At 45.4% G+C, this 16,035-nt stretch overlaps 7 protein-coding genes across 7 annotated transcripts; 3 read left to right on the top strand and 4 right to left on the bottom strand.

Annotated features, from left to right (window-relative positions):
• Positions 1–18: 18 nt before the first annotated feature.
• On the bottom strand, positions 19–1,232 carry RhiXN_05852 (DNA replication ATP-dependent helicase Dna2; the record flags this gene model as incomplete). The annotated part of the gene is made up of 4 exons (XM_043325668.1): positions 19–503; positions 558–642; positions 702–833; positions 882–1,232. 4 exons carry the CDS (start codon positions 1,230–1,232, stop codon positions 19–21), a joined length of 1,053 nt encoding a protein of 350 aa, XP_043181100.1.
• Positions 1,233–1,696: 464 nt separating this feature from the next.
• On the bottom strand, positions 1,697–4,433 carry RhiXN_05851 (uncharacterized protein; the record flags this gene model as incomplete). The annotated part of the gene is made up of 14 exons (XM_043325667.1): positions 1,697–1,739; positions 1,791–2,050; positions 2,105–2,641; positions 2,698–2,900; positions 2,950–3,068; positions 3,118–3,206; positions 3,266–3,426; positions 3,480–3,544; positions 3,596–3,672; positions 3,730–3,924; positions 3,977–4,149; positions 4,206–4,247; positions 4,301–4,359; positions 4,411–4,433. 14 exons carry the CDS (start codon positions 4,431–4,433, stop codon positions 1,697–1,699), a joined length of 2,046 nt encoding a protein of 681 aa, XP_043181099.1.
• A 517-nt stretch (positions 4,434–4,950) lies between these two features.
• Positions 4,951–6,129, top strand: RhiXN_05850 (methyltransferase domain protein; the record flags this gene model as incomplete). Its single annotated transcript, XM_043325666.1, has 5 exons — positions 4,951–5,116; positions 5,168–5,262; positions 5,324–5,740; positions 5,792–5,991; positions 6,051–6,129. The coding sequence occupies 5 exons, from the start codon at positions 4,951–4,953 to the stop codon at positions 6,127–6,129; spliced, it is 957 nt and encodes a 318-aa protein (XP_043181098.1).
• Positions 6,130–6,688: 559 nt separating this feature from the next.
• On the bottom strand, positions 6,689–8,290 carry RhiXN_05849 (malic acid transport protein; the record flags this gene model as incomplete). The annotated part of the gene is made up of 9 exons (XM_043325665.1): positions 6,689–6,949; positions 7,005–7,244; positions 7,297–7,317; positions 7,370–7,589; positions 7,642–7,798; positions 7,851–7,896; positions 7,958–8,109; positions 8,160–8,194; positions 8,250–8,290. The coding sequence occupies 9 exons, from the start codon at positions 8,288–8,290 to the stop codon at positions 6,689–6,691; spliced, it is 1,173 nt and encodes a 390-aa protein (XP_043181097.1).
• A 1,518-nt stretch (positions 8,291–9,808) lies between these two features.
• RhiXN_05848 (C4-dicarboxylate transporter/malic acid transporter) lies at positions 9,809–10,763 on the bottom strand (the record flags this gene model as incomplete). The annotated part of the gene is made up of 3 exons (XM_043325664.1): positions 9,809–10,063; positions 10,121–10,360; positions 10,413–10,763. 3 exons carry the CDS (start codon positions 10,761–10,763, stop codon positions 9,809–9,811), a joined length of 846 nt encoding a protein of 281 aa, XP_043181096.1.
• Positions 10,764–13,654: 2,891 nt separating this feature from the next.
• Positions 13,655–13,893, top strand: RhiXN_05847 (uncharacterized protein; the record flags this gene model as incomplete). Its single annotated transcript, XM_043325663.1, has 2 exons — positions 13,655–13,748; positions 13,802–13,893. The coding sequence occupies 2 exons, from the start codon at positions 13,655–13,657 to the stop codon at positions 13,891–13,893; spliced, it is 186 nt and encodes a 61-aa protein (XP_043181095.1).
• A 1,194-nt stretch (positions 13,894–15,087) lies between these two features.
• On the top strand, positions 15,088–15,656 carry RhiXN_05846 (Synaptobrevin; the record flags this gene model as incomplete). The annotated part of the gene is made up of 3 exons (XM_043325662.1): positions 15,088–15,154; positions 15,426–15,489; positions 15,548–15,656. 3 exons carry the CDS (start codon positions 15,088–15,090, stop codon positions 15,654–15,656), a joined length of 240 nt encoding a protein of 79 aa, XP_043181094.1.
• Between the last annotated feature and the right edge of the window lie 379 nt (positions 15,657–16,035).

Raw genomic sequence — 16,035 nt, 5'->3', positions numbered from 1 at the left:
GACCACCAGCGCGTTGTCTCATTCATCTTCTGCCTCTTTCAAACTTCGATCCACCCTAAAGAGCTGGCTGAGCGAAGCAGGGTCACGGAGTACCCGGTTGATTGCGGAGATGATAGAAGCCCTGGACCATGTACCGGCTGCGAGGCAATCTTGCACGACTTCGTGCAAAAGATTACCCCAAACTAGTGGTTCTTGAGATTTATCCTGGCCTGGCCCCTTTGCAGGTTTATCCTCTGAGGTTTCGGGCGAGGGGGGAAGGGGAATTAATGAAGGCGGAAAAGTAGGAGTAGGAACCATCATGCCAAGCAAAGGTTTCCGTGGACAAACTGACGCATTGGAGATAGCTGTGATCGGTAATAAGAGGTCTGGGTGTAGGACGAGTATGTTTTTCGCAGATGATATGGTTATCGTCCGAGTAGGTATCAAAGCAGGAGTTTCAGAATCTGAAATTGACACTTTTTGAAGTAGCTCGCTGAAGTCGCCTAGAACGTTGATGATGTCCCCTATATTAGGTTATTAGTGCTGTATGCACTGTGCTGCCCAGAAGGGCCACATACCAAGCCTTATCCTCGTCGATTCCCAGTCATCCTTCAAAATGACTTCCAAGACCTCCGAGGTTGTCTCATCGATGGCCAAAACACGCTATGGGATAGGCACGAAGCGGTGAGAATGGGGTAGCGTTGGGCGTATAATGACTGTACTATTTGCGGATACAAGCCGTTCTCTTGTCTTTCAACCCATTTGACTTGAGCCCGTGTAGTCGTTTCTGGTGAATGTGGGGGTGCAGCTCTAGGATGTGCAGGGGTCTTGGTGGTAACACGTCTGGGCAGTTGCTACGAAAATCAGCTTATGGACTGGAGTTTAAGCAGAGAAGGGCTTACTTCTTCAGGCAACGGAAGATGAAAGTCTTCTATGTCGTCATTGATTAATGCTGGTTTTCGGGACGAGAGTTGAGTGGTTAAAACTGTTTGGTCGATGGGTACTCTGGAAGGCGTAAATTCCACAGACGGCTTAGGCTTAGGTGTGTTACTGGTTGGTAACGCCAGCTCCCGTTTGGCTACTGTTTTGGGCCTTTGGTTGCTATAACCAGAGAAGTCTGGACGGCTGACCGGTTTAGCGAGAGTTCGAGTGGTCGATGGTCCAGGTTTCACAGGAGTACGTAACAAAGATTCATCCATGTCCGCCAGTAAGTTGTTCATAAAGTCATCCTCATCGCCATAGTTCGAAGACATACTGCGCGATATTCGCTAGCTCAGCTAGACCAGATTATCTAGAATATATCAAAAATAAAACAGCGCGAATGTTACTGATCAAAGGTCGCCGCGTAGCTGTATAGAAGAGTGAGCACGTGAGCACGTGATCGCGTGGAACACCTGTCATCGCAATCATCCCTCAAACTAAATTTAACACCATTCATTATCAACTCGCCTTGAGCGATTAAAACACGCTAGTATATCAAACAGACATAAATTGTTTTTATAGGATAGGTCTATTACGTCGCCGAAACATAATATACTGGACTGAAGCACATCGATTCAGGTCTTCTCTGCAAAATCCATCGGAGCTCGCGAGCCTGAAATGCTCGAGAAGCTTGGACGAGACACTCATGGTAATCTCGTTTATGCTTCTCGAGCATTCCGGACCCACGGCTCAGGCGGATTTTGCAGAGTTATTGGATTCGGACACACCAGTGTCACTATTGAAAATGCTTTCCCTTTTCCGGTTCTTCGATCAAATGCCTTATCGTGCGATCAGTCCAAATACGGGCAAAGTAGACAAGGACTACTCACACGTCATATAGATGATCGCCAATGAAAGATTCTGGGAATTTATGATGAATGCCGACCTTGCTACATACTAAGCACGATACCCCGTCATGGTATAAATAATATGGAGTATAATCGTTCTTTTTCACAACTCGAACCAGCGGCTTTGAATTTTCCACTTTTGTGTCATGGGAGGATAGATAGACAAAATCCTCGGCCAAGCGGACGCTTTGAGATTGGGTTCGACGAAGCCATTCCGACTTTTGTTCGATATAATGATAAATCTGGAATATAGATTCATAAATTCTAACCGCCCAGGACAATGTATACCCACGCACAATAGTCTTCCAGTTGAGAGGTCCACCATGATCATGGCATCTCCCGCACTTAAAAACGGTCCCCATGGATTTTATTTCCAAGTACGTTGCTCCTGGTTTCCCGAGTGCGCGTAATAACTCGGTGGCCATACTTGACGCCTCTGTATCATAAGATAATATATCTGGGCGGGGGGTATCTGAAAAATCTTCAGGATAGAAGCTTCTTGAACTGTATCCGTTCCGCTTGAAGATAACATCTGCTCGTAACAACATCTGAACCCCAGCGAAAAGGGTATCAGCGGGCTGTATACGAGGTCTGAGAGAAGACCCCTGCATGTTAAAATCGGGTGGCTCGACATGATCCGGCAGGTGCTGGATCAACATTTCTTCCAGCCGGGTTGCCCACTTGTCAGCGAATTCGGTGAAAACGTCTTGTTTCTCCAAAAGCTTCAATTTCATTTCTGATCCAGTTATGTCTTCTTCCATCAATTTTTGGCATTCAGGCAGTCTCTGCACTTCAAACAACGGAGGGAAAGACCGGCGTATAGCACTCTTGGACTACAAAAGAGAAATAAATGCCTATCGATGTACATCATGAGGATTGTTTTACATACCGTATCAGTCGGAGAAACATTTTCGGTGTCGACTTGTTCTTGAATCATCTCAATTAGGCAAGGCAGCTGCTCCTTGGTCGAGTTCCAAAAGTCGATGACTTGTAAAGAGCGTTCAGTTCTGCGATTACAACGCTCTCTCACAAGGCGCTCCTTCTTGTTTATTTCGAGATGCTCTGTGAGCAATGGGAGCAATTTTTCCCACGCTGGGATGATATTAAGTATGAAAACATCTCACAACCAAGAGGTACATACCACGGTCCGTCAAAGATTTGGAACTACGAACGAGAGAGAGCCACCGTTTGCCTCTACGTCTATCTTGAGGCAGATGATCAACCTTTTCCCATCCCAGACTTATGAGTCGGGACTCTACTCTATAACCCGTATTAGTCCTTGAGCATGCTTTCATTCAATTCAACTTACTCGGCTTCATGGGCATCCTTTAATTGATTAAGCTCTGATTCTCGATCTCGGTCCCGAGCTGCGAACCATTTTCTGAAGAGATCAGCATTCTATATCGGCGACCGACAATTAGTTTGTGCGAATTTATCGTGAGGCATTAAAGACAGACGATGTATCGATTCTCCACCGCATTTTTGCGCTCTTCTTTCCAACGAGACAGAGCTTCTTTATCTCCAGCAGCCATGAGCTCTTTGATTTTGGACTCGATGGCATCGGCATCACTACTGAGGCAGAGCAAACCATATCGGCGGAAACTACGAGGGACGCATTCTATAGAATATGCTTCAGCCAAATTACTCTGAGAAAAAGGAATCGCAACCGACCTGAAGAGCGCGAGATCAAATTCAAATCCGGTACTTTTTCGTATGTGCTTCGCATGCACTTGAACCTAGATCGAAAGACTGAGAGGATTTGTACAAAGGTATACATAACCACTCACTCGTCCTCTCGACAGCTTGAACATAGTCTAACCAGTAGGATAGGATCCATGTGACGTGGTGCGTATTTTCCGCAATGCTATGAATGAATCGTAGGTTCAGCTGACAAAGTATTGTAAGCCCAAAGCATACTAACCGAGCATATTTTCGTAAATAAAAGCGCTGCATATTGCGGCTCACAAAGCTCGGGTGGACATGGGGGAAGATCAGGCACATTCAGCCGAGCCGAGACCCAGATAGACGCGGCTTGACGGCTCATAAATAGCTCGCGAAAAAATTTGTTGACTCGGGAGAGGAGAACGAGGTCAAATGGATGTAGATACTTGGCAATCTGGTTAAATTATTAATGGCTACCTCAATTATTGGTGGTTCATTTGGCTTACCCCGATAAAAACTTCAACCGGTAGGTTCTTAAACACTTCAAGTTTCCCCTTGATCTTGACTTGTTTGGATGACCTGATAACGGCAGAGTTACCCTCTTCTTTCTGAGTGCGACGAGGACGTTTCCGAGCAGATCTGGTCTCGGTTTTGGTGTCTGACACTGGAGCATCAGAACCTAGAGACCAATATTGAATTATGGCAAAATGGTTTGGTTTCAGGGTAAATACTTACGTTCGTCTCCGGACTGCACGGTAAGTTCATCCTCTTTGGTGGCTACACAACAACATTAAGACGATGCTACAGGTAGAAGATTGGAACATACGCACCGGTGGCGGTCTGAGTTGTTTCAGGAGTCACGGGTAGCGCATCGTCTGCACGACGCTTCCTAGTAGGTAACGATAAGAGTGTGCACCATCTTGGTAATTGGCCCACGTACAATGACCTGGTTGTTGGCGCCATGCTTCAATATCTTAATATCTATGATTGAGAGTGCGCCACGACTGGATGTGGAAGATCAGATGATATCCGAATAATTGCCAATCCAAGATATACGCGACGATCTGGAACACGGTCACATGACTTCTGGCGTTCTTTATTTGACGAACTATTCGAGTGTGAACCAATGGAGTGAGAAGCTTTATCGCTACCCCTTGATAACTGGGTTAAACTGGGCTATCCAAACACACCCATCCTGGCGACCCGGCATCCGCTATTGCCAAATGTTTAGCGCGGGTATCCATGGGCTGATTGGCGCGTATGATTAATTCCACATCGTTCCATATCTACAACCAAGCGCGGCACGCGGGAGGTTCGTCTTATCACAGCACCATTTATTGCACCATAATCGATTTATCCAAAGACTACGAATTACCTATTTATGAGAGAGGTTACTTGAATGTAAAATGAATTATAGCGCACTCTCCTCTTCAAGCCTGGTTCCTTTTTTCCTTCACCTCTTATATCAAAGATAGTTGCGATGCCCAGCGCTCCAAAAGCAATCACTATGGGCCCCGATCACTGGAACGATGGGCGTTCCAAATCCCGTGTAGCCAATTATACCGCATTTTGGGACAAGGACGCAGCGCATGACGGAGAGGAGCACAAAGCCAACCGTGTCGAGAACTACCAGGACGTGATTAACGGTAAGTCGACTGCTCCCTGCGCACCAACTAAGACTTCAACGTGCGTTTAAGGATACTACGACGGCGCGACCGAGTTGTATGAATATGGGTGGGCTCAGAGCTTCCATTTCTCTCGCTTCTATCGAGGAGAGGCGTTTGCTCAATCCGTGAGTCGTACATATGCAGCCTATGCATATATTTCTCACTGATATGTACACGAAATTCTAGCTGGCCAGACACGAGCATTACTTGGCCTCCATGATGAAGCTAAGACCAGGGATGCGTGTCTTGGATGTTGGGTGCGGAGTTGGTGGTCCCGCTCGTGAGATCGCCATATTCAGCGGTGCCCATGTTGTCGGAGTCAATAACAACGATTTCCAGCTCGGTAGAGCCCAAAGATATACTCACAAGGCTGGGCTTAGCTCCCAGGTCGAATTTGTCAAGGGCGATTTTATGTCGCTCTCTGAACAATTTGGAGAAGATACATTCGACGCAGGTGAGGAACAAAGCTGGCTTGCTCATTACTACCATACTCTTCCTAACTTCTACTCCCGCCCAGTTTATGCGATAGAAGCGACTGTACACGCGCCATCTTGGGAGGGAGTCTACGGAGAAATTCTGAAAGTGTTAAAACCTGGAGGAATCGTAAGCACATTTAACTTTTCATCCACCGGCATTTTTAAATCGATCTCACAGTTCGGCGTCTACGAATGGTGTATGACCGACGCATGGGATCCTTCTAACCCAGCTCACAAGGAGATCGTTCACGGAATTGAAGTTGGAAACGGCATCCCTGAAATGCGCACCATAAAACAAGCACTTCAAGCTCTCAAAACCTCAGGGTTTGAGATTTTGCATGAAGAGGACCTTGCAGCCCGACCAGACGAGATCCCCTGGTACTACCCTTTGGAAGGAGATATTCGAAAAGCGCAAACAGCTTGGGACTATCTCACAGTCTGGAGAATGTCCTGGAGCGGAAAGCTAATTACTCAGACAGCCGTGAAGTGTTTGGAGGCCGCCGGGCTGGTACCTAAGGGTACTTTCAGTGTAGGCGAGGCATTGAAAATAGCTTCGGTTGCATTGGTGCGTGGAGGTCAAGAAAAGGCGAGTACTATCTACCCTTGGAACTGTTCTTATACTTATCTGCCAAGTCTCTCAGCTTTTTACGCCTATGTATCTGGCCATAAGCAGAAAACCAGAATAGAGATTAGCTTAATGTATTCGTATTTATGTACCTCTTTGCTTTAATTATTAAGATATATACTTATAATGCTCGTACAGCTATTCCAAATAGGTACTTGGTCTATCAAATCTTACGTATGTGTGCATATGCATTATGACATAAATTGGCTTCAAGGTTCACTCTGTTGAATTTCTAATGTTTTGGGCTACCAGCGCTTATGCGATCGAACCAGACATTTGATGTATATATGCGCATAAATATATGCCCAGTAGCTCAAATATTTAAATTTCATGATCCGTGATGGCTCAACCATAATCAATGGCATATTTTTTGATTCATAACAATGTATCAGACTTAGAATCTGGATCAGAGAGTCATGGTACTAAGTGATATGCTAAAGCTTCTATAGTCTAACATTTCTGGTCTCCAGATACCTCTCGATTGGTCTCGCAGGTCGTGCTTGGAGTTATCTCGCGTGTAGGAGGAGCAGCGGCTTGAAGATATGGGGCATTGAATAATGACTTGGGGTTCTGATAAGCCTGGTGGATCGTGATAACGGCCAGAGTCGCCCAAAGAAGGCAAACCACAATGCTGAGAATGGCCGATAAGACGCGGAAGAAAAGGGACTCGAAGGTTTCAGAAAGTTGCCAGGTAGGCGAGGTATATACCCCCTTTACGGATGAGTTATAAGTACAAGAAATTTTTACGTATTTGCACATAACTTACCAACGGGAACACCATACCCCAAAACCCGACCGCGAATGACGGCCGTTGGGATTTGAAGGTCTCATATATACCTAGGATTGTAAGCAAAATCCACCAGATGCCAAACGTCCAAAGGAAGAATCCGCCACATATGCCAACTAAAGCCCATGGCTGGGCCTGTGCTAGTAAAACGTTTGGCACGGTTCCTTGCAGCGCCATTTCCGCAAATACTTGACCAATCACAACAAAAGCCACGCCACCCTATGAGATAAGCTGTCATTAGCTCTCGTCTGAACTATTTCTCTGAAGGTACCCGCCTGTCCACATGGTCCAACTGGAAGAAACATTGAAATAATCATGGGGCTTGGAGGGAGGCTTTCAGTGACCAGGCATAACATATAGAGCGGTAGAATCGCAAAAGTAATACCCAAGCCAAGGAATAGCATGACCGTGGAAACAAATAGTGTTATTGTTGTATGGCTAGTCGAGTGAGGAAGTAGAGCGCGAGCGAGAAGGGCTCCGGTGGTGGCAGGAACAATAGGTGTGACTGCCGGAAGTAACCAGACGGCGGTCAATGCCTTGAGTGAGTGATCATGCCGAGTGATCCTTTCGTATCTCTCAGTATACGTATTATGATAGGATAAGGCCAGAGACTTACATTGTATACAACACTGAGAAATATACCACGAGCGCTAGGGCTGAATTGAACCACCAAAGCCCCCATAGAGCGTAAAGAAAGCGATCACCAAGACCATACACCTGGCATGCGTTCAGCGATGCATTAATCAGAGTCGAGAATCCCATTGGGAAGCAGCCTATATGTTGGACAAGTTAGTGTGTTAGAGACACAAATTTGGGCATCCATACCGAGGAAAAGACTCTGGACAGGGTGTTTGAACATTGAACGGAAAATCTAATAGTTTCAATGAGCATATAATAGCGACATATGCCAATAGAGCAACTCATTAACTCACCTCCGGGTACCTGATGTATCTAATTGCAGAAATAACGAAGAATAGCCCGAAGAGGCACATATTCAATATCAGGACCGCGACACCGAACCCATACAGAATGGGTCGTGACCCATATGGGAAGTTATGAAGCAGTGAGGAAACGGCCCCTGTACCTGTGGCTGGGTTAGCGCATGAAGTTGTAGAGTATGATGGACTAGGATACCCATAGTCACAGCGAACCAGACGGGCGAAAAGTTTCTAACAAAGAGCTCAGTTAAAGATAAAGCATTAGTATATAAAAAAAGCAGTTCACCTAATTACATGAACCATCGGAGGTTTTTTAAACTCGGCCATAATGAAAGTGGAATCTGCGTCAAGTTGGCGAGCTGATTTCGTAGCATATACTTTTCTATATTTGCTCCAAGCCAATTCCGATATCGATTTGGAATACTTTTCATATGGATGTCCGGATTCGCGATATGTCAACGCTCGATTCTACTGATTCAACAAGACTTGAATAGGTACACAAGGGAACATCTCAGGATGAATAGAGCTTGCGAATTCCCCTACAGGCACGCGTAACATAATTGGCGGTCATAGCGCGGAGTAACACGCTGTGGACTCCGGGCAGGAGCAAGGCTCCGTGAATCCGCCGGACCGCCCGGTACAAGGTAGGCATCTGGTAGAATGGAGATAACAGAAGTACAAGACGGAGACCGAGGAGAAATCGCTAGGAAGTCGAAGCGAAGCCTGCATTGTGGGGAAATCGCCAAGATGGTGATCTTTTGATTGATCTGAGGTGGTTTCCAGCACGTGACAAGCCAAAGCGGGACGGATCTTGTGTAACCAATTAAGTGATATGAGGAAAAAGGTGGTCGTTTCCACACGCGCATGTGGTCAGGCCTGATTAGTGCCCACATAATAGATTTTAAAGAAGCGCACTTTCTCGCCACTGGCTCATGCTTCCTTTTTTCCTGTGCATATGTATAACCCTCGATAGTTATTCTAAGTCAAGTGATAGGCCCAAAAAGTGATGTAGTCTAGTGCAGGTATAACGAAACGCGGCCTCAGTAGATAGATAGACGAGAGCACCCCGTTTATTGGACTAGCACTGGGGAAGCTGATGGAACTAATTTTTTCTTGCGGGTTATAGTCGAACTGATAGCTTATCTCTCCAGCCTCAAGCTTCTAAATGGCTGTGGTGCTCAAAAGTGTCTTCAATTTTACCAAGCTCATAGATATTTTTTTTTCTGGTAATGAAGGAACCGTATGCTCGAGGCTTCAACAACATCGCAACGCCAACTTTGTGAACTACTATTTCTCAGTCCAACGATTTCACACCACCTTTTCCTTTCCCTGCAAACTTGAACAGCGGTTGCTTTATGACCGGAAAATGCATACGTGTAATGAATTCACAGGGCTCGGGAAGGTATTTTGAGACCTCTGGATAGCAAGTATAACGATAAAATACGGAAACAAACACCTCAAGATCAGAATAAAAAATTGCTCGACAATGGTATATTCAATTGCTCGACTTGATTGCTCCGCTGGAAGTCCTGTGAAGATACGTGAAATATTGACTTAAGAAATACCCATTGACTCCCCCAGCTCAACAATCAATCTGTAAAGAAAAGTCACAGGAATTAGCAAAACGCCCTTGCACATGTAGATGGTCAGCATTTCGCTCGGAATTCATCTGTCCTAGAATACTTTTGTTTGGCTCATTCCTTGCCCAGATTTTGGATGTTGAGATGAATCTATATTCCTGCGACCATCTGATTATATGCGCAACACCTGATCATACAATTACATAAAATGAAAAAATCGAATCACAAGGATAGGAAATAGCTACACACATGTACAACCGGTAATTCAGCAGTTTTCATCTCCCGAATGTTCCTGACTATTCCTGCGTGACCTATCCAAGGTCGCTTCAAAGTTTGGACAACTAGCAAGACAAGGTGCAGTAAATAGCGCTTCGCAATCTTGGAAGATACAGTAGATGGTGATAATGGCCAATGCGGCCCAAAGAAGGAAGACCACGAGACTAAGTACCGCAAATAAAATGCGGAAAAATGTAGAGTTCAATGCTTCGGCGAGTTGCCAAGTAAGTAATGCATAAACCCCCTATTTAGGCCAGATTTAGTTGGGAGAACCCATGGCGTAAATAATACATTAGCGCACCAGTGGGAACACCATGCCCCAGAACCCGACCCCAAAATTTGGCCGCTGAGATTTGAAGGTCTCGTATATTGCCAAAAGGGATAGGAGAATCCACCAGATACCGAACGTCCAAAGAAAGAATCCGCCTAGAACCCCAAGTATAATCCACGGCTGGGGCTCAGCAAGAAGGGGGTTCGAACCTGTTGCTTGTTGAGACATCTCAGCAAACACTTGGCCAATGACAACAAAGGCCATCCCACCCTAAACATGGTAGCGGGTGAGTTCTGACCTATGGTATGCCAGAGTTACTCACCTGACCACACGGTCCAACAGGAAGAAACTTAGATACAATCATAGTAGGGGATGGCAGGCCCTCCGTGATTAGGCGCAGCATGTAGAGTGGTAGTATCATAAATGTAAGTCCTAGACCAAGAAATAGTAAAACCGAGGCAACAAAAAGTGTTATTGTTGCATGAGAAGACGAAAATGGAAGTATTGTGCGAGCAAGGAGGGCTCCAGTAGTTGCAGGGACAATGGGTGTAACAGCTGGAAGAAGCCAGACAGCGGTTAAGGCTCTGAGTGAATGGTCCTGCCGGGTGATCCTTAAGTTGCCAGGGTTGATTAGTTGCGGTGCTATGAGGTGTTGAACACCAAACACGTACATTATATATAACATTGAAAAATACACTGCGAGTGCTATGATGGTATCAGACCACCATAATCCCCATAATGCATATAGGAAATCGTTTCCCAGGTCATGTGTTTGATAAACGTTTAATGAAGCATTTATGAGTGTCGCAAATCCCATCGGAAAGCAACCTGAGCAGAAAATCAGTGACTTCACGTACGAGCACAACCAGAGCAAGCGTACCAAGGTAAAGACTTTGAACGGGATGTCTGTACATGAGCTTCAAAATCTGTTTATTGGGACCCCTCAATCAGGGAGCTACGATGATTCAAGTCATTGGTTAGCCTACCTCTGGGTACTTTATATATCGAATTGTAGAGAGCACGAAAAAAAGCACAAAAAAGCACACGTTTAAAATCAATATTGCTAGACCAAATTTGTGTAAAACAGGTCGTGATCCATATGGGAAGCTGTGCAGCAGCATGGAGACGGCACCAGTGGCTGAAAAACTGTCAGAGTATAGAAAGTTGAATAATGCAACGTTAACATACCCATATTTACTGCGAACCAGGCTGGCGTAAAATTCCTTTCCAGATCAAATTTAGAATGCATTGTGCATCGTGATCAAAACATTTAACTCACTTGATTGAATGCATTACAACATAATGCAGCCGGCTTTTACCTTGATGTCTTGATTGCCCAGCGTTAGCCATTTTCAGGAGTAGGTAAATGCTCGGAAGGTAATTTTTAGAGGAGATAGGGCCACTGTTGGGGCCGCCTTCTTATAATGTCATGGGTCAATTTATTCGGATATGCATTCGGATATACATTCGGAATCGCATTCGTAGAGGAATTCGTATCAGCGATGATGCAATTATGACTCGAGGAAGTCGCGTAACTCGCGGCACGCGTACGTGACTGTTGGCTTGGTGCAAAATCAAGGACTACTAGGAGCAGCGTATCAGTGATTGTGAGGCCCCGAGAGCAAGGCACATAGATTGCTAATGTCCATGTGAAGTTACGATCACACTTGCAACAATGCCGACGAGTAGGATCCGAAGGAGGTAGAAGTATGAACTTCAGCGAAGGTTCATGGCGCAATAAATCATTACTTTAAAGCTATCTGCCCCGATAGGCTTTTTGTTATCGTCTTGCACTTATCAAATGATATATAGTTGCTATACTACTTATCTGACCAACACACAAGTAATAAGTTCAAAGAATAACAGTCGACGTAACTTTCTCCAATAGGCGTGAGGGAGCTACAACTTGGAACATATAACTGATCGTCGTGTATCGTAACTTGAGCCCCACAGCTCGGAACGGTAAGTGCCGAGGTGTGCCGTGTGCCGTAATGACCATTAAAAAGTTCATCAATTTAACAATATCGACACGTGACTTACTATACTGGGAGGCTTGAGCGTCATATTTCAGAGTCCAGACTTGCATCAGGAAAATCTCTAGAGCTCCTGAAGTTCTGAGGAACTAAATTGCGCCCATGGGAGCTATGGAGGCTACGTAGGTACTGTAGCGCTCCTTGTAGGGAACACTCCAATAGCTTTCGTAACTCTCGTAGCTCCCATAGATGTGACCTTGTTTAAGCTTGTGCAAAATGACTGTTTTCGCGGAGTGAACACACAGTAAGTAAAACAATAAAAGCCACGAATGTACATGTAGTTAAATTTTAAAATGAGTGCTCCACCCACTGGTTGGATCTTTCAAATTTAAACGCATGCCTGGTTGCTTACATGACGTACATGACTATCCGTCAAACGAGTGTTTTGAATTCTTCCCTCAGTCAAGGCACCCTAATGATAATTCGCATACGTATGACTGCTTACATCTGGATCGTTGATTCTGGTTCTATAAACTAATCACGACGCATTTAAAATATCAGGGGTGGTTGCAAACCCCCATAGCCAAAGGCATTGTCAGCAACTTATACCTAGTTGCTAGCACGGGGCTCGATGACCAGAAATACGACTGTAAGCATGTAAATAGCGAGATGACATGTGACAACCCGGTTGCACATCGGTCGCGAGGTTAGCATGGCTGCAGACCGAACATTGCTCATCAGCGTGTATTGATCGTGATAATAGGCGTTTTCGCTAGGTGGGCCGCATCCGCAATGTATCTGGAGATGCGCATACATCCAAAAATACTACTCTAGGGTTATTCCAGTACGCTGCAATGATAAAGAGTTTATTTTCATTCATATTTGGAACAATTGTAGCTGGGCTCGAGCTATAAGGCAACTCTTCCTAGATCTTCAAGTCGTCAAACTTGGATTTTCTGAATTGTCTAATGGATTCGCCTGAAAATTTTTGAGTAGTTAATTTTCATTTCGTTAGTCTGAGAAATATCGATTTACCGCGTAGGTCAATGTGACCATAATCGAGTGAATCGTCAATGTGGGCGCTCAGATGGGATCATCAGGAGCCAATGGGTATGCGCGCCAACCGTTTCTCTCTGTCTGGCGAGTCAAGGTCATTCCGAGTCCGCTGCCCAAGAAGATTGTGACCGAACCCAGCCCTGATGTGCAGAAGCGCCCAGAAAGTGGGCAAAAGAACCTGTAAATTTATGTGAGCGCCCACGAATGATTGGTGATATTTACTCAAACTACACCTTCACAATTCCAGTTCGGGAACAAACACCGTATTTGATATATATCCGCGGTGACCGAGAATTGCAATTAAGCGCCTGGGTAGCACTGCACAGGCATCAGGTGCTGGGGAGCACAGGATCTATTGGCAAGAAGATAATGACTAGTCAACTGAATTTATTATGACTCGGATGCAACGTATGACCCAAGTCGTATAAATATTGGGATGGACGGGATTGGATGCTTACTATCAGTTGTTCAACTCACTTGGCACCACTCGTCTCCTGACCTTACAGTACTCCTTACTCCGCTTTTTTAAACCACGATGGCCGACTTCTTTGCTGTTGTTTTTTCCACTCCCGCTGACAAGGCTGTTGCCTCTGCACGCTCTCAAAATTCCGAAAAGACTGAGGGGTACAGTAAGTATATTCGTCTCTAAACGACATTTCATGAATACTAATTTCCTTCGAAGCATCAGCTGTAGCCACTCACTCTCAGCCTAACGAGGCGACTCAAACCAAATCCTCCGGATCAAACTTCTCGATGTGCGAAATCATCATGTAAAGGTCTGATAAATCCTCCAGTGACTCGTGTGATATTTGTGGCTGACAATCGTCTGTAGAACACGCATATATATTGACTTTGGTCGTATTCTATTTAACTATGATGAGGAGCATGATGTTTTGGCTATTACATGGTATAATTAGATAATATAATGATAATAGATTGGAGACTCCCCTTTGGTATCATAAACCTATTGGTGGAAGCAAGACGATCAATAAAACAGTTTGTGTTTGATCAGGATAGGAAAACATACTACCGACTGGGAGCGGTGGAACCTTGAGTGGCATTAGCTATCGTCGAAATATGGCAATGCAGAAGGTGTTGGTCCCGACAAGATCTCAGTTGGCGGGACAGCGCGAGTAATCGGGGAGCCTGCAATCAATCTCAAGGAAGCTCGAAAGTTAGCAAGAACTTAACTCAATATATTAATAGCCGATTCAGGCCGAGACGGGCCACGGCACAACCAAGCTTGGACAAGGCGTAAATTACATGTCGGAAGCACAAGACTCAAGTGCTTTGCGTAGCCAGAACAACCTCAACAATTTATTAACTTGTGATTGTTGAGATTGGTAATGCTTTCATGACCCGGCTCATATCAGGGAAAGTAGTGGTATTGAAGAGGTTGAGATTCGACTGTCGCTCTAAAATCAAAGCATAAAGGTGCTCGCTCATATAGTAATGTGTATAATTAAAGATGCCACTGATAGACATGCGGGCTCATCTGCCCAATTTTTCAGTGAAAGGCATCAAGAAATGAATAGACGATCGTGGTTGAGCCAAGAGCGTGGAACATCATCACGTGATATTGTGGCAGTGCTAATCCGGTGCAGCAACCGCGGCTTCCCGTTCGCACCATCGCCCCACTGACGACAACCACTGGTGAGTGCCTTCCGTCCCAAGACGCTCGTCGCAATGCTGACGCATAATCTCATGAAAAAGTAAACTAAGAATAATCCATCATGTACGTATAGACTTACTTGTTGCTACTGGGCGGTCTGTGTCTCCCCTATTTCCGCAGTTCGTATCAACCGTTGAGCTTTAACTCATGGACTTTGCTCATACATGCAGGTCCGAGCCATATGACCCTTATCTTCCTCGCGGTGGCTCTTCTGCGAATCCGTCTGGCGAGCCTGGCCGTCCATCGAATCCCAAGACCGCTGCAATCCAACACAAATTGATGATACCGTCGGTATCATGCGCGAGAACATTACCCGTGTGGCGGAGCGTGGTGAAAGACTAGATGTCTTGCAAGACAAGACTGGTGAGTAAAACTCTTGTCATTCTTGTCATTCTTGTCATTTTCGTTATCGGCCAAAGTATTTGGTCTCAAGCATAGTCTCGCTTGACTGTGTCCACCCGAATGCATTGAGGTATCGGCCATATCGTGTCATGCGTAGCCATCCCCGAGCTGCCAATCATGCAGCGCATACTGCGCGGCGCTATGCGCCCCTCGGCACGCCGTCGGCGCACAGCCCCATACCCAGATGCCATTCCCCATTAATCGATAATCTAATTCAAACAATTATCCTCAGACAACCTCGCTGTCAACGCCCAGGGCTTCCGACGAGGAGCAAACCGAGTGCGCAAGAACATGTGGTATGCACCTTTGTTTTTAATTGTTACTAATTGCAATACATTTACCGAATATCAACAGGTGGAAGGACATGAAAATGCGTATCATTATCGCTATTGGTGTTGCGATCCTAATCGTTATCATTGTGGTCCCCATCGTGAAAGCCGTCAAGGGCAATAACAACAGCTGAATACTCCGTCACTGCCTTCCACGACCGAACACTATTCTCTGTCCGTCTGTGCGGGAAACGTATTACCCCCTTTCTACTATCCACGCCCTTGTCTTTGTTTCCGTTCTTGTCTGGATACATTGTACTTTGATGTTTTATAACGTGATATGTTGTTTGTACGACACGCTGCTTATCGTTGGCGCTTGTTCCCTGCCCGAGTCTGTGCTGGTACGTCATTGAGTAAAATCGCTACAATTACCTACAAAGCAGTTAAATATCGCAGAAGGGGGAATTGGTAATTTTACGGGGCAACTTCATTTGATCCACGATTCTTTCTCATCTACCCCCCTCCTTACTCTGAAAAATATCGATATTGTGCCTGACCTCGGTTTAACCTAAC

Source organism: Rhizoctonia solani, chromosome 6, assembly GCF_016906535.1.
Source record: "Rhizoctonia solani chromosome 6, complete sequence".
NCBI classification, from domain to species: domain Eukaryota; kingdom Fungi; phylum Basidiomycota; class Agaricomycetes; order Cantharellales; family Ceratobasidiaceae; genus Rhizoctonia; species Rhizoctonia solani.
The sequence above is the reverse complement of the archived record's forward strand: the minus strand, read 5'-3'. Positions and strand labels throughout refer to the sequence as shown.